Below are 18312 nucleotides of genomic sequence, written 5' to 3' on the forward strand. Positions count from 1 at the left end.
AATGACATCTAAGGACATCTCCAGACTGGAGCGCATCAGCCGCTCTCCTGAAAAGGTGCAGCCTGCCATCCCTTCAGGACCTGCATACCGACAGGACGCTGAAGCAGTCTCATCATGGCCGAGCCCTTGGCAAGAGACTGAGGTCTAGCAGAACCAGAAACCCTCGTCACAAGGACAGCTTCTTCCCAACTGTTCAGAACTCTTCAATGAGGCCTGAAAGCTCTCAGCAGTCCAGCTCTTAGTAGCCTCTGGCCCCAGAGCTCTCAAGCCTACCTCCTCGTGTGGAAGAAAGCTCCAGGGGTTTCAGCCCCTTTCCCCTGCCTGCCTGTCCGTCTGTCCACCAGTCCCCTCAGGCTGTCCGTTCCTGGGCTGCAGCCACCTGCTGTCCCTGTTGTACAGCAGCCTCCTGTTCCTCTGGCTCCTCTGGCCATGCCTGCTGCCAGAGCCCCTGTCGTCGGCCGCATCCAGTCAAGCTCGCCAGCTGCTGGACTCGAGCAGTGTCTTAAAACAGACACGTTGGCTCTTGCCTGCGTCGCCAGCCTCCTGAGTAGTCCTGCCTGCGTTGCCAGCCTCCTGAGCAGTCCTGCCTGCTTTGCCAGCATCCAGGTCTTCCTCTTCAAGTCTTCGTTGCTGGTGTCCAGGTCATCGCCTTGACCTGTTACGCTGGTCAGTCCAGCCCCCAGGCTGTCCACCTGAGGTCACTGGCTCTGCCTTGTCCTGCTCCCGGGCCTCTTGCCCCTGGATCCTGCCACCAGGCCCCGTCCCTTAAGGGGGGTACTGTCGCACCTGGCCACCAGAGGCCCCCAGACTCAAATTCCCTGTGTGCGCCTTCCCTCCACACCTGCCCTCAATTTGCCCTGTTCTGAGTTTTCCCTCCTACCAATCAGCTCTCCTGGTTTCTCCCTCACCAGCTGTTCCTCATGTAGTTAATTAGTTACCCTTCTATGTATGCCTGTGTGTCCCTCCTTCGTTTGTTGATTCATTGTTACTGTCTCTGTCTTCCCTTCCTAGCCTGAAGCCTAGCCTTGTCTAGTCCTTGAAGACCAGTTTGTATTCTTTGTTCGGAGAACTTCAGTAAAAACCTTTGTTCATCCTGAATCCTGCCTACTTCGTGTCCTGCATTTGGGTCCTCACCACACCAAGTTTGTAACAGATGCTTAACTAATTGTCACAGGGAGAGCATCAACCAAGCCTGTTTAAGTAGGATGAATCTCACAGTTTTGTTTGAAAGAACATGTTACGTATATAAAAAATATATAGCATGTTTTACATAAACGAAATTTAAGTCATTTTCTGCCTAGTGAATGTGTACATTTTGAAAAGCATTTTATTTATGTCTGCATCTGCCATTGGGCCATCACAATAATAGTAGGCATAATGTATTAATTCAACTATACAGGAAAGACTTGATGTTCAATGAAATTATGTGGGGGGGAGTCTCTTCGAAACCGATCCCTATTACAGAAATAGTAGACTATATAGTGTGTTGGCCATTTTGTACTAGTGTCCGAATGTTAATTTGATTCACTATGTAGTCCACTGTAAAATACCCACAATGCACTGCAATTTCTAATGAACAGCGAATGTACGCTACATTTCCTGCCATCTATCACAATGCAATGCTGTCATGTTTACCAAAGGACAAGAAGAGTGAGGTTGAGGTAGTGTCTGAAGCTCCTTTGATCGTTCCCTACATAGTTCAGTTCACTATATGATCAACACTGCATGGGGATTAGTGAGTGAGTGAATGAGTGAACCATTCCGAACACAGCTTTGGACTTATGACTTGGACTCAAGTCGCACTTAAGTGGTGCACACAGTGACTTGAGTCTCGTCCTCAAAAGACTTGAGACTTGACCTGGATTGAAGATTTGGGACTCATGAAACAATCTTTATTTGTTTATTTGGTGCATCAACATTAAACTAACTAATCAATGCTGAAGATGCTAGTATATAAAGGCTAGTATATAAAGCATGAGGATAGTTTGAATTCCTTAGATATACTGTAGCTGTGTGTTCTAAGCAGACCGGATGGCATGCAGCAGATGATAAAACACTCACCCATAAGAGACTTGAGACTTGACTTTGACTTATGACCAAAGACTTGACCTGACTTAGACCCTAGCTCAAAGACTCGAGACTTGACGTGTGAGCATCTCTGGTGTGCAGTGACAGCGCTGAGAAGAGGCTACCACCGCCGAATTGCTGCAGGTTCCCCACGCCTATGTTATGTAAATGTACTGATGCTGCCCCCAGGCAGAACAAGAGGGGTGGCGCAAAGTGTGCAGTCCTGCTTTGGTGTATAGTATTTTGATTCAACACAGACTATATGCAAATAAAGGCCTTTCAGCTGCAGTCAATTTCTCTCTTTTCCAGCATTATTTTTTACTCTGGTGGGGAATGTTTTCATATTCCCTACATTCTATGGCCCTGGGGTGAGGCACACATTTCTTATTGGCTCAGCAGTGTAAACTTTGCAACCAAAAACCTGCAATTTTGCAATCAGGAAAACATGCACACATTTTTCATGTTGACAACATAAGACAATGATACTTTAAAGTTTGTTGGTATAAATAGTGGACAATTGCATGTTTGACAATCAATGCGGATGTTGTGAAAGAATGTGAGATAAAGGGTGAAGCCAACTCTCACTGGCGGGTACATGAGACATCTATTCTTAGTGGAAATGATCAAACCAGGGAACATCTGGCCTTGTTGGCATACCGCTTTACACTTTGTCCAATATTGATAACGGCAACAACAAATATGGCAATTAATATGGCAACAGTAAAAACAGTTTAGCACTTAACACATTAATCATCATCACATATTCTCACTTGTCAAAGTCGATAGTGCAGCGAACTATTGGCATGACTGACACATCACAGTGGAATATGTCCACAGGACGCTCAATTCAGGTTACTGTACACTAACGTTAACAAAAGAGCTAAAGCCAAGACATACTGTAGTTTCTGGTTTCCCTTCACTACCGACTGACGTCTAGGTAAAGAAATTCATATACGTTGTCTTTCCTGAGATTCAGGCTGAAAGAGGTCAGCACGTAACATACTGTACAGGCTGTTGTTCAACAAGTAGGGGCGTGACACAGTTGAGATGCTGGAGAGGTGAAAGGATGGAAAGGAGATGTGAAGAAGAGAGAGGGAGGTGGAGAACAGGCAGGAGAGAGAGAGAGAGAGAGAGAGAGAGAGAGAGAGAGTGAGAGAGAGAGAGAGAAGCAGATGGTTGGCCATGCAGCAAAATGATGAGCTAAGCTAAGCAGACCAAAACAAAGCACCAAAGTGGGATTAAGGCTAGTGATAGATGGTGACGAGTGGCCAGCAACAGGCTGTGTGAATTGGCTGGTGCAATAATGGTCAGTGACTTTGCACTCTGCGGATGTTTGAGAGTGAAATGGAGAGAGAGAGAGAGAGAGAGAGAGAGAGAGAGAGAGAGAGAGAGAGAGAGAGAGAGAGAGAGAGAGAGTCACACATGCACCTGAAAGGAAAAGGCAGAGAAAAGTAATCGGGAGCAGCAAGAAGCTGGAGGCGTCTGTATTAGATCCGAGCAGGATTTCCCCTGAGCAGAAACACATGGAGAGAAAGTCTTGTCTGGAGACCAGTGGCAGGACAGCAGTTAGTCATTTATGTAGGAAATGGGTATAATAACGACAAGATTACAAGCTTGTGAAAGAGGGAGATGGGCCAATCCCCAAAGCCAGACATACTGTACTAGGCCTTTTACTGTGGATGTCAGTCAACATGCTGTTTGCTGCAAAGAAACCCAACTGTTTGTGTGTGTGTGTGTGTGTGTGTGTGTGTGTGTGTGTGTGTGTGTGTGTGTGTGTGTGTGTGTGTGCGTGTGCGTGTGCGTGCGTGCGTGCGTGTGTGTGTGTGTGTGGGGGGGGGGGGGCACACAGACAAAACTAGTTCCTTTCAGTAGATGAAAATATGGTTGGGGCTGGTTGGGGCACATACAGTGAGTATGTAATGGCCTGCGTTTACAGTACTGTATATGGGCTCGTGCTTTTCCAGTCTACCAACCGCATCACATGCCTGGAGTCACTCATTCATACACCGATGACAGCAAGCTACCACACGGGGTGCTGGCACAGCCATCGGGAACAATTTGGGGTTCAGTATCTTGCCCAAGGACACTTCGAGATGCGGACTGGAGGAGCCGGGGATCAAACCACTGACCTCCTGATTAGTGGACAACCCGCTCTACTTCCTGAACCACAGCCGCCAGTAGCCAGTAGCCAGTAGCCAGTAGCTCTCTTTCTATTTTCACTCCACTGTTAAATGTTAGGATGTGTCCAAGTTTCAGACTCCCGGTCAATTCACCATTTGTTTTTCTGAATGGTGTCGGTGTGCCTGACCCTCACAAAATGAAAATATTTCAACATCCTTGATTACAGAAGTGGGTTCCTTTGCTGCGGACGGGCCCGGAGAAGACCTCGCTCCCTGACAAAGATGAGAATCTGCCCCTGGATAACACCTTAAGGAAGTGGAAATGTTCAACTCGGACAGAGCGGTCTGGCATAAAAAGACACGTCCACGGGTTAAAGAGAGGGCCACATCCTCCGGTAATCAGTGAAGTTGGATTTCAGAAAAGAAACAGTAGCAGAAAGTTACTCAGCAAGAAATGGACAAACCAGCCAGACAATCAGAATGTTGATACCAGTGACCGCCTCACCGCATATGAGGCTCACCACATGTGGTGAATGAAAAAATAGGTATGAACTCTAATCATAATAAATAATAATAATAATGAAAATAGCAGAAACTCAGCAAGAAATGGACAAGCCAGCCAGACAATCACAATGTTGATAGCAGTGACCACCTCAGCGCATATGAGGCTCACCACATGTGGTGAATGAAAAAATAAGTATATGAACTCAATAAAAACTATTAGACCGACATGTTCAGAAATTCATGAGCTTATGGTTGATTTTCTTATCTTAAAAAAATACATTTGTATCCAGCCCTCATCAGCCTAATAGTTCTTCATAATGAATAGACATTTAGATGAGAGCTGTATGGTGGGGAAACTATTTCAGAAAGTTAATAACATAAATTGGGTTTATAGGTCCTTGACCTCTGCTACATCCCTGTTCTTATTTAAGTCAAGTCAAGTCAAGTCAAGTCAAGTCAGGTTTATTTGTATAGCCCTAATTCACAAGCATGTCTCAGAGAACTTCACAGAGAATATGTCTTAGCTAAATCTAGCTGACACTTTGGGCTCACTTGAGGCTTTTGGTCCATCTGCTAACTGTAAGGTGAGCATGCGAAAAGCAAAGAAAAGTGAGGAAGTGTGAGCTCATCTGAACATGAGGTCATCTGAATATGACTCAGGGTGGAACACAGCACAGTTTCACTTGTGACCACATTCAAGTTAAACAAGGTCACACAGCTGCATGCACATCGATTCTGGATTAAACAATCTTATATAACAATCCAAATGTAGCCAGATTGACTTTTAGTGGGCAACCTGGTCCTTAAAGATGCCCTCCCCCAGAGTGCTTAGCACCCATTACAGAGCACAGGGGCTGCTCATGGGGCAGGTTTGGTTATGCTGCCCTCATCCCTCATCCCTCACTCCATTGCTCTCCCTGGAAATGGTTGGAGCATGCTGGCACCCAACGTGAGTGACTGTGCATTTTGGCTACCTATAGAAAGTCTACTCTATGTTGAACTATTTCCAATTGCTACTAATATATCATTATGACTGGAGTGGAGACACAGCCTAGAACAATCACCACAGCCGAATCCCAAGAGGACAATCCTCTACTGATGTGAAGGTAAAATCTAGAGGTTCTAGTTTTAGAGGTACTGGTTCTGGAATGTGTAGACATATGCCACCTTTGTGTTTCTCTGTCTCCTTACATTGTCAGCTGTCTGTTTTTCTTTTTTCTTTTTCTTGTTGGTATATCCTTGTATCAGTGTATTGAAACTGTACGTGGGGAAAACATTCTGTCGATAGCCTCATTACTTCAACCCAAACCAGCTGCCTGCGTTTCTCTTTTAAACATCTGGTTGCAGAGGTTGAAAAGAAGGGTATGTATAACTCAATTCTGGTTAAGAACTCTTTGGGTGAAATTCCCAAGGTGGTGTTGTCAACTAATGTACCTGGCTTCTCTTCTCACACAAGTTTTAAATTCTATATCTACTGTATATAGACAATGATTTGACATAATTCACAGTTACAGAGAGCTAGCTGGCAGTTACCTGTGCTGTGGTAATACTTATTTCTATTCTCTTTGCAAGATTATCCCAGCAACATTTGCATATAAATCTCAATTGACCCTGTGTTTACTTTCTTCACTGAGAGAGACGAAAATGAAAAGCGTGTCAAACAAAGGTCAGCTTTGGGAAGGAAGAGATACGGGACGAGATGAGGAGACTGAGCGAAAAAGAAAGAGAAGGTGATGGAGAGGAGAGAGGAAGAGGAGGTAGGATTAGCATTATGTCCCTGTGCTGTTCAACACAAACATCCAAATCAAACATTGTAATTAGCAGTCAGATGCTGTAGTGTAGGCCTATGTCATTTCTCATTTGAAACTTTAAATTCACTTGCACATGCCATTACATTACATTACATTAAATTACGTCATTTGGCAGACGCTTTTATCCAAAGCGACTTACAATAACACATTTTTGTCAGCAATAGAGCAATCAACTATGCAACACAGTCTATGACAACTACAACTTCTGAAGGAACAGTGGTACAAGTTTAGTTCAGGTTAGTTTTTTTTTTTTTTTTAAGAGAGAAAGAAGTTAGTTCAAGAAGGGCCCAGATGGAGCCTGAAAAGGTGTGTCTTTAGTCTTTTCCGAAAGATCGGCAGTGATTCGGCCGTCCTGACCGAAGGTGGAAGCTCGTCCACCATTGAGGTGCCAGGGACGAGAAGAGTCGCGAACGGGATGAGCGACTTTTGAGCCCCCGTAGTGGAGGAGGGGCGAGGCGTCCTGCACTGGTGGAGGAGCGGAGGGAACGGTGAGAGATTTTATTGCCACATGCCCACATTAACGTTATTGACTGAAGTAAAACAGCCTAAATCAGATTAATCTCCCTCTATAATGTATTTTCCCCAACCCAATGCAATCTAACTGCCTTTGTCTGACCTGAGTGTTTGTCAAATAAACTGGCAATTAGTGTTTTTGTTTTGTCTTGGAATAATACATTGTTTCAAGTGTAAGAGCGAGCTTCCCAGACCAAGACCAAGACCAAGTCAAGCATAAAACAATAACAATGGTAAAATATTTGATTCAATACATATAGCAGCACTCATAGGCTATTTATGGCTATTAATGAGATTACTATTTTTCCAGTGACTATAACCACTGTAATCTCAACATGCTTATACATTACAGTGTCATTTATATATTCAAATAAACAAGACTAGGTTGGAACCTAGCATATGGCCAGCGCGATAAAGCGTTCACGAGCATCTGCACTCAAATCGGCACGCAAATTGGACTGGACAAAGCCAGATATAGGGCCCGCTTGCGCTAGCCAAAAATGTCTTCAAAGTGACAGAGTATACAATCTAGTAGGTAGGCCTAATGGTTTTTTTTTCTTTCTTTGCAGAGCAGCAGGTTGATTGTATGTGACTCATACGACAGGTCTCGACCACTCGTATATCTTACCTAAGAGAAAATTCAAAACATAGGAGCAGACCCTACCAAGGGGCTCCGCTTGTGATCATAAAACTGGAGTTACAATACATACCTATCCTTCTTCAACAACTCACTAACATCTTGATTCACATGCTCACCAGATGATTGATCGACAATAGTGAAACAGTTCATAATTCTCCATTTGCTATCATTTGAACCCATTTGTAAATCCCCTGAATATGTTTTTGTCTCTGCTCTCACGGGTTTTGCTTGTTTTATTTTATTTTTTTGTTTTATACGAGTGAGACTGATTTGACAACTGTTCCCATGCTCACAAGCTTAAATAGAAACGTTGCACGCAATGTTGTCTGCTGCAAAATGGACCAGGAGGGTTGAATGATGTCGCCCAAAGGGCTGACATGCTTTGCAGGCATGGCCCATTGACCTCACTTTGATGTCAACTGAGTGTGCCACTTTCCCTGCAGTGTTAGCACTTCCCTAATAGGCCTACCTGGACTCTTAATACAAGTTCATTCAAGTTAAATCCAGCCAAAAGGTGGGTAAAGTTGTGGTATTTGGGACAAGATGAACATGCAAAGAATAAGCCTGTTTAAACTCAGTATAAAATAACATTGTGACTAATTAAAGGTTAAGTGATTGCAGTATGGCGCCCCCTGCTGAAACTGACTGAAAATGTTATGCATGGACTGATGGCATGTGACAATATTACATTTGCAGTTTTCACTAAATGGCTGGAGTAAGGGATCAATAAAAAAACAGTTTGAAATGAATTTGCCTATCTAAACTAAAATAAAAATAAAAAGCTCTATAAGCGAATTTTCCATCCATCTGCACGGCCAGAACTTATACTGATTATAACAAAGATTGCGAAATTACTGTAATTTGTGCTCATTTTCCTGATTTAATGGCAAAGGCACGTCTAGTTTGAGAGCAGAAGTAGGCCTATCTTTCACAGTATGATGCGTAGTTGTTGGTCTTTTGCTGAGCTGAGCCAAATGATAGACTGGGTGGGTTGGGTTGGAATGTGTTGCATGTATCTACAAATCTGTAATCCGCCTCTTGGCTTGATGTGGCACTTGGCGGCTGATGTGCAGCACAGTGTGGAACAGCACAATCCAGCTATGATCTTAATAGTATGATGATAATGTGATAGATTTATGTGGGGAAACAGGATCTGGTAGCTCATCTGGGGTAAAAAAAAAAATTGCACCTGTCATCATAGCATAATATGGCCTTCAAAAATAAAGATAACTCAGTTACCTCTGCGGTGAGTCATCAGGGAAATCGAATATAGCGCTGTCTAATGCTCTTGTCACTGATAAAATCAAAGAATATTTCCAATAGTTCCATAAAGTTCACTTTTCTGTGTGTGTGAGAGGATGTCAACTATTTTGGGTAAACAGATCTGGGGATGGATGGGATACAGACTTCAAATTCAATCTGATAAAAGGGATGTTTACTGAAATGTAATCCGTTACACTACTCCCCATAACACATTACTGCAAGTATAACCACACAACACCGCTGAGCAGGGCATAGTGCGTAACTTTGGCAGCTGGGTGCCACTGCGCGCTGTCCTTTCAGCACCAAGATTTTTACGCACGGCACGGGAAGTGTTTTGACTCGGTCAGGCAACTCTGTGGCCAAAACCACGAGGTCTCCTATGTCAGTATGTGAAATCTAGTGATCAGATCAAATAGAGGGAAATGAATGTAGGGTTTCCACGAGGATTTCCAAAAAGAGAAACGTTTTCACGAAGCCGTTAATTGTCATGCGTTTTAGATCTCACACCCACGCAGTCTGTGCTGCGTTTGGGAGTTGTGGTGCTTTTATTTCCGTTGTTTTGTAGCTACTATGTTGCTCTGTGTTGTTTCTTTGTAATATGGCAAAATAGGCTATCAGTCACTTTTGAGGGGGAGGGAAACACTGTGGGAGCCAATTGCACGCCTTCACAAATGGGAGTTGTACCGACGGTAGGCTAGTACAAACTAATCCACACAGGAGTTGGGGGGTAAACTTCAGTTTTGCGGTCCGCTGCTCCGACCAGAAAACTGCCAGCGCAACAGGCTTTAAAAAAATCGGTGCGTAATTGATCTCCAAAACAATGATCACTAACGGTGCGTAATTGTGTTGCAATCAATCTCCAATATGGATTTAAAGCACACGAGCAACATGGATCGAAAAGAGGTTCTGAGAATCGCAAGGAGTTTATGAGACACTGGAGATGCCGGTATCTGTCGGTGGTGTATGTCGGGCTGATTGGAAATTTCTGAGAGGAAAAGCAGAAAAACGCTTCCTGTAACCGCGTATTGCCGATATAAGTGGAGTAACGGAAAGGAGGGGGCGCAGATAAAACTGCATACAAGTGATGGTCGGGAACTAACGGACTTTCCTCTTCAGGAGTGCCCGTAATGCATCTTGTAATTAAAGGAGTAACCCACAAGGGACAGCTCGATACGTCTGCGAGCCAGAATAAAAAGTGAGCTACACCTTGGAGAAGGACCGGACACTATAGCCGAGGCGCGCACAGGAGTTGGACAAACGACGACTCGGTTGTTTTTACAACCTCTCCCCAGTCGGCCAAGGATTAGAGGATGACTGTTGACCAACTACTTCTAACTTCAAAAGCTGTTATTCTTCCACCAGAATAAGTTATTATAAAAGGACGTAGGCGGCTGGGGCCCGGACGGGAGCCAAGGACCTGAACTGGTCTTTATTCCCATCTTATCACTGTTGGACGCACAAGTTTTCCACATTTCAAGAGACCGAAAGGTAGGCTAATGACGACTGATTTGCAACACTTTTATTCCTCAATTCCTCTGATTTCATCCACAGTTTGAAAAACGTGTTCACACAAATGCCTGATGGACAATTGGCACACGGGCTACCAACAAACGTATATCATATTGATTTATTCTTTCCCACATCTGGTCAAAATTGCGGTGAATTAATCTAAACGTTAATTCTTAAGAATCCATGGTGAAATTGGCTTCATCAGAGAATGTGATTTCATCGGGATGTGGCAAATGAATGGGACATCAGAAGATCATCAGAATCTGGGCCCGACAATTAGGCGAATAACTTTAAAAGTTAAGTGAAAGTGTTTGCGCGGTTGACTCCATTGGCGCCAGTTGGGTATGGCAAGGTATGTGCACTTGCAATATCATAATAGTGTAGCACAAGTCCAACTTTGTTTTTGTAGTTTTTATTGGGCTATTATGATGGAGAGCCATAAGATAACCTATTAAAAAAACCAGGACAAGCATGATGACCTAGGCTCCATCTGCACTGCTAAAAATAGTAGACTATCTCGTCACTCATCATCAGTCATTATCCACTTTGTCCGTAGAGGAAGTGGGTTCTGGAAGTTTTGGTGGTCTGACGCATGTGTGACTCGTTTCTTTCTCTTGTAGGTGTCTGGTTCAAGTTCATCCAAAAAGCGACAGAGGAGGACTTCACTTTCCCCCTCAAGTCCACTGGGAGCTATGAGCGGACTGCGCAAGCCCGTCACGATGGGACTGGTGCTGTTGATGTGCACTCTTACCGGCCACTGTGGCTTGAGCGCGCCCACGGCGGCCCCGACGACGGCGTCCGGCAGGGACGCGCAGAGGATAGCTGACATCGTGAGGCATGTGGACAGCCGGGGGGGTCGGAACAGCGCAAATACGGTTTCCCCAATGACGTCCCCGGTGAGGCAGATCCCAGCGGTGCCAAGGGATTTACGCAACATCAAGTCAGACAGAGGGGATCAAATTATCGGTGAGTGGCGTTTTGGCATCTGGGCGGCACCCATGGATTTGGAGAGGAATGATGATGCTGTTTTGGAGAGGATGCAGAGGAATATACACCAACCTTTTTTCTCTGGTTGAAATTGTAAACTCGGAATGTATCCTTATAGCCTAATATCAACGATTATTTTCATTGTCATTACATTATTGGATAATCGATTAGGCTAGTTGTTTTGGTCTAGGCTAATTTTGTCATCACTTTTTCCCCAAAGCCCAGATGACGTCCTCAAATGCCTTATTTTGTCCTGAACGACAGTGCACAACCCAAAGATAATCAGTTTACTGTCATGACTAAAGAAAATATTCACATTTAAGCTGGAATTATATATTTTCTTTAAAAATTAGTCTTAACAGTTAAACGATTGTAAAAAAACAAAAACAAAAAACCATTAATTTTCTTGCTCCCAATGGTTCTCAACGTGGGGTGACTGGGGTCTGGGGACCACCAAAGGGTCCTTGAGGGGGTTCCAGGTTGTGCCCAGGAAAATGATGAATTAACACCATTATTTAATTTACAAGAAGTGAACACTTGAAGCAGGAGAATTACTATTTTGATCACTGTTATTTCTATACCTACAAGATAGTCATGAAATTGTGGACATAATCATATCTAACAATAAAATATTGTCAGATTTGGGTCCAAGAGACAAAATCAACTCAAATGGGGGGTCTGTAATGAGAACTACATTTGGAGTTCTTGAAATGAAAAAGGTTGAGAATCAATGAACTAACCATTGCAGATCTATAGTAAATTAGTAATTGACATCAGGATTGGCATAGTTTATCCACTTTTTAGTTACCACTAATGAAGTGGTGAAAGTCCACTTTGAGAAGAGTAATCACTATAATAATGCATTTGCGCACTGTCATTCCAATATCTACACAGATCTAATCTGTTTAAAGACTAAGGTTCGAACATGCAGTTTTGAAGCTGATGCTCCCTTTCATCCTCTGATCTTCAACAGAAATATTCCGCAGAGACCTCAGAAGGAAACAGAAGTTTATACAACACTTAACGGGTAAGGCACAAGCCCCATTTTAACATGTTACTGTGCAGGTTAAGAGGTATGTTACTGTGCAGGTTAAGAGGTTAACCTCTTAACCTGCACACTAACATGTTAGGATGTTAACCCACCCTCGGGAGTTAGACCGCCCTCTGGAACACAGTGGTCTCCAAAGCCTCCAGGACACACTCAAATTCTTCAAATCACTGATATCACTCATGTATTGAATTGGTGATGTCACCACCAGTGATGTCACTCGAGCACTCGATGATGTCATCAGTGAGTGATGTCACCAGATGATGTCATCATTGCTCGAGTGACATCACATCATTAGGTAATTAGGGCAATTAATCTGCCCTAATTATCTAATTAAAAAATCTGCCTCCGTTACGTCACCCGCTGGGGTGCTCTCTACACTTCCTGAAAGATTCAGCCCTATCGCACATAAAATGGCATAGCTGTTAACACAGTCACAGACACTTTGCATTCTTATAAGAGACAGAAATCTCTCGCGCTACGCACATTCAATTCCGCTAGACCTCGCCCGCCCTGCACGGGCTCGTTCGTATACGCAGCTCGGCCACTGCGTGGCCTCGCCTGCGCTATTGGCATGTGCAGCACACAATTGCCCAACTTCGCATCACTGATGACATCACAATTGCTCTTATGACATGACTGATGATGTCACAATGCCTTTGACATCATCAGTGGGACAAAAGTGGAAACAGACAGACAGACAAAGCCCACTTGCTCCCTTTTATATAATAAGGTTAGGATTGTAGCACTGTGCATATGTGACTGGTGTGTGTGTGTGTGTGTGTGTGTGTGTGTGTGTGTGTGTGTGTGTGTGTGTGTGTGTGTGTGTGTGTGTGTGTGAGAGAGAGAGAGAGAGAGAGAGGGAGAGAGAGCAGAGTGTATGAAATGTATGACAGAGTGAGAGACAGATGTTGGGGGGGGGGGGGGGGTCACAGGAGCTGTCAGGAGTTATAGCATGGCAATGTAATGTATGTTAGGTCAGGTGGCTCTAGACCTGGAACTCATCTGAAAACCTGCTCTCTTTCAGGTCCTCTGTACTTCAGTCCCAAGTGCAGGAAGGTTGTGTACAGACTCTACCGCAACACCAGGGACTGCACGATACCTGCATGTAAGTAACCTGGAGCCACACTCGCCCCATAACGACATGCCAATATAGCGTGTCTAAGAAGCCTCCGCCTTACATGTATGTTTTCTAAGTGTCTTCCATTTCATGTTCTCTTTTCAGACTTCAAAAGATGTGCGCGGCTTCTCACGCGGCTAGCGGGCAGCCCACAGTGCACAGAGGGGTAGCGCACACAAGGTATACCAGGTCTATTTCCCATTCATTCTGTCATGAATGCTTCATATCACAGAACAGAGATGTGTGTGCATGGCATATAGTCAAAGTCCTGGAGTTTTATTTATTTATTTAACCTTTATTTAACCAGGAATAGCCCCATTGAGATTGAGATTACGAATCTCTGTGTGTTGTGCTTGATAGACGAAAACAAAGAGTGTAGGGGGGCCAAAGGCATCTGTGGTAGGCTATCATGTGTGTGTAAGAACCTATAGTTAAAAGAGCACGTGACAAGGCCTGCCAACTGAAATAGATATGGCACCATCGGAATATAGCATTATATATATATATATGCCAATAAATTGCATGATGTGTCAGACAAATGACAGATTACAACTGACCCCTATGCAAGCATAGAGCTAACACATCTCTTCTGAGGTTACTTAGCAGAAAATCACAATTTCAGATGATTGTGCATCTGACTGAATCAATCAGTGGCATAGTTACATGTTGTTCAAAGTGCAGTTGCGGTGTCCTAAACTACAAACAGATGCATGTTTTTTCTAGGCTAGTATACGTTTTTCAGTGTAGAGATGATGTTTCTCTCACTGCTTAGACATACATCAAGACTATTGTTGAAAGCAGTGATATGCGTGCTGCGTCGACACATAGCTGCGGCACGGCAAGCGCAGCCCAAGTTTGGCAAATGGCTTTGCCTCTTGATTTATTTTTCATGATTCATTTCTAGAGGGGAAAGAATTTTTCGGGCGCTGCCAAGTCTTGAGACAGCACTGAAATGTCTCCTCCTCTTCATTATAGGTTGATGTCAAACCTGAGCTATCCAGAAGGAAAAAAAAACTCTGAAAACTCAAGTGCCTTGGACAGTAACCGGGAAGCCTCACATACTCTGACCAGCCCAGACTGCTATTAGGCACAGTATTCTCCTCCAGAGTGGTCTGTTCTACTGAGGCATGGATTACTACCACCCACTGCCCTGCCTGGCCTGACGGTGGGCCGACACCACACGTTCCCACAGGCGGAAGCAGCAGGCACCATCAGACCAAGATATAGATGGTGAAACAGAAGAAGAAAAACAAAGGGGTAGAAGAAAAAGAACCAGTGGTTGACAAAAGCGACTTGGGGTCTTTTTAGGGGCCGGGCAGCTCTGGTGCCACTCCCTCTTGTATTTGCCAATGTTATTAGGGGTCCAAGCACCGCAGGTGCTGGAACCCTATTATTTTTGTAAGGATTATTATGCTACTTCTTCTTCTTCTGCCCTAAAAGTATCTGGATCTCAGAAACCGTAAGAGCTACAGCAACCAAACTTGGCAGATAGGTCCAGCATCAGTGGCTCAGCCGCTACTCAGGCAACGGAACCCACATCATTTGGCCTCACGGTGGCGCTATAATGAGCAACTTTATCTTTTGGCCTATAACTTCTGAACTAGAGGTCTTAGAAGTAAAATTCCTCAGTAGCACTAATGGCTAATGCATTGGTCTGCAATGTACTGTAAAAGATTGTGTTCAAATACCATGGGTAACGTGTCTCCTCACTCCACTAAGTTTGTGATAACTAAATACTTTTGGACAAATGACCATATTGTACTTGGACCCGCTCGTTGCGATTGCGGTTATATTTATTATTATTATTATTATGCTTATTCCTACAAGGAAATCTGCCTTCCCATGCATGAAAATAAACAAAAACTTTGCACATAGGTCCAGTCCTATGCCAAACTTCCTCAACTGGCATTGTGGGCTAACAATTCTGATGGTGGCGCTACGGCAACCGTCTAAAGTTTTAAACTTTGAAAATTCATAACAAATCAGTTGTACCGTACGTGCTACCGCCCAAGTGGGCAGAAATGTTCAGATGCTTTGAGCTGGCAGGAATTATGAAATTGATGAAGTCCATCATGCTGCTCAAAAACTGTAAAATGAATCCTCTCCTGCATTTTTTGCCCAATTGACACCAAACTTGCTACACTGTATCTTCAGACTGTATCTTCAGACTGTCCTCCACAAATGATCCAGCCTCTTTTGAACGGTCAAAAAATGTAGCCGTCAGTGCATCAAAATGTTTCACTGTAAACGATACTATAAACAGCTACTGCAAATTATCGCTAAATAAATCTCATAAATGACCACATTTTGATGTCACGGTAGAGAAACTTCATAATTGTATCTCAAAAAGGATTTTTTGTGTGTGTTTTGGATTCTAACCCCATATACTATTTCAGTCAATGGAAATAGAGCATCTTTAAAACACCACCCTTTGGCTTATGGAGCAATCAATCTTTGTCAAAATAACATCTCTATGTTGTCTACAGTACACAAATTCTCAGAATTTTGTCTTGATAACTGCATTTTTGACGCTAGTTTGTCTGCCTTTACATGCATGGACAGCTGTTATCTGGCACCCTGGTGGTTGCCTGAGTCTGATGGTGAAGGTACCTCACATTTGCCTGCTTCTCAGGTAGCTCACTCAACTCGATAGGGACTTGCCATTGTTGGCAATGGTTGTGAGTTTGACCCCCGGGTGATGCACAATGCAAATACTTATGCTTACTCAGGCATTGCACTGTGTGGATTAGAAACACATGATTTCAAATATATTTCAACGTTTAACACTAACTTTGGTCTGGACAGATCTGCTGCTGGACCCTCATGTACATGTATCTCTCGTTTGTCTTCCTCCTCTTCATATTTCTCCTCCCACTCCTCCTTCCTCAAAATGCTCAGCCTCAACTCACAGCTGTGCAGCAGCTACAAATCCATATTTTTTTCTTTTTCTTTGCCAAAACAAAAAGGGATTTTTTTTTGTTCATTTCCTAAAGCAAATAACAGAATCCAAATGTAAGTCATATTTTTAGTACAGGGCATGCCTTCTGCAATTGGTTGTGGTGTCTTCATGTTTTGGGTTGAGCCCGCCACCTCTTCTCTCTGCACTACCTATAGTGAAACAAACGACTCTCTCAGACCCCGGCAGTCACGGCATTCCGCCACCCACTTGTGCTCACACTGAGAACTGTGATTAAATTATTAACCGCATGCCTCTTGATGTCTTCTATTGAAATACATATTGAAAACAGAGACGCTCTCTGGTTTGCAGTCAAAACGTTGTAAGTCACAGCCCTCCTGTGACTCTTGGTTGAGTGTGGTACATTATATATTTATATATTCGTTGTCACAAGTTTCCGCTGTACAGAATAGGCTATGAACATTGTAACCGAGTGCAATATGTACATATTGTAAAACAAAGCATAAGAGGAATCCATCTTACTATCATAAATTAAAGTGTCTGACATATAACATATGGGTGTTAAAAACATATATATTTAAAAATGAAATATATTTAAATAAATTATAAGATTGGTACAAAAATGAATGGTGTTTGTTTTTGCAGTGTTTTCGCTTACATTCTCAGCTGGAAATTTGAAATGCCCCCTGAATGACAAATTGACTGGACTGGAGTCTTTGGCTGCTCAAACCTCCACTGGCGTGTTTATAGAGAGACCATTTAAAAAGATGGTGTCACAGAATGGGGAATGGTTTTTCTTTTTTTAGTAACAGCGATTTTGCAAATCTACTCAAACATTTCCCAGACGGGAAGTCAAAGTATCACAGCCTTAATTGTACTCAAATTGAGGTTCTTGTTGAAGAAGTCTTGTTAATGCTACGTACAGTATTATTCCCCACAGATGAGACATAACTGCTAGAGAATGGAGGAAAAAAATAGGTAACAATTATTTGTCCATAAATATTCATTTGTTTTGGTTAAATGATAATGTAAGCAAACACTAATGCTGCTTGGAACACTTCAAAATTAAATAGTGCTTTGTAATTCCCTTGTACCAGGGTGTGTTTGCATAAGTCTTTCAGCATGGCAATTTTCTGTTAGTAATGCTTATGTTATGTGATACTAAAACCTCCCACTTAGAAATTCAACTGCATATTTTCTCCTAAATGTTCCTTCAGCTTCTCTTGTAGTAAATAGTCTTTTCAATGTGTCATTGCACACAGCCTTAAATGGGAATACCACGCCAACTTAATTAACTTATTTTTAGTCCGACTGTGGCATCCCATCAGACAAAAGATTGGGGACAAAGCCCCTCCCCACTTTACTTGCTTACTGTAGTTTACATTCCTGGATGTCTATGGGATCATCATGATTATGTTATCGGATCCCATAGACACTCAACAATTGAGCCAAAATAACCTGATATTGCTGTTTGACATGTTTCAGACTGAAGGCATTTACTTGTTTGTTACTTTGGGAAAGTGGGGAAAACAGTCAAATTCCCCAAAACTACTGTATCTCTGAACTATCTCTTTAACCAAATCACACAGTTGGGCTATTCTGATAACTAATGTAATATTTTCTCACTTCCATTCCCTGAGCCTCCCCTGAAACTCTTTGGAGTCCCCCTGGAGAGGCCTGGCCCGCCTCCCACTTTGAAAACCTCTGGCCTAGGAGAATCTAACATTTGCTAAGAACTATCATCACAAACTTAAAAAAAATATGCAAACAACTATTATTCTCATCTGTGTTATTACACTAATTTGTTGATTTA

General features: G+C 43.2%; 1 protein-coding gene across 1 annotated transcript; it reads left to right on the forward strand.

The window, feature by feature from the left end:
- Positions 1 to 11146: 11146 nt before the first annotated feature.
- alkal2a (ALK and LTK ligand 2a) lies at positions 11147 to 14656 on the forward strand (the record flags this gene model as incomplete). Its single annotated transcript, XM_083643031.1, has 5 exons — positions 11147 to 11393; positions 12388 to 12441; positions 13490 to 13570; positions 13688 to 13762; positions 14558 to 14656. The coding sequence occupies 4 exons, from the start codon at positions 11147 to 11149 to the stop codon at positions 13750 to 13752; spliced, it is 447 nt and encodes a 148-aa protein (XP_083499157.1). The 3' UTR covers positions 13753 to 13762; positions 14558 to 14656.
- Positions 14657 to 18312: the final 3656 nt, after the last annotated feature.

Source organism: Poromitra crassiceps (genome assembly GCF_964638095.1).
Source record: "Poromitra crassiceps genome assembly, chromosome: 9".
Classification (NCBI taxonomy): Eukaryota; Metazoa; Chordata; class Actinopteri; order Beryciformes; family Melamphaidae; genus Poromitra; species Poromitra crassiceps.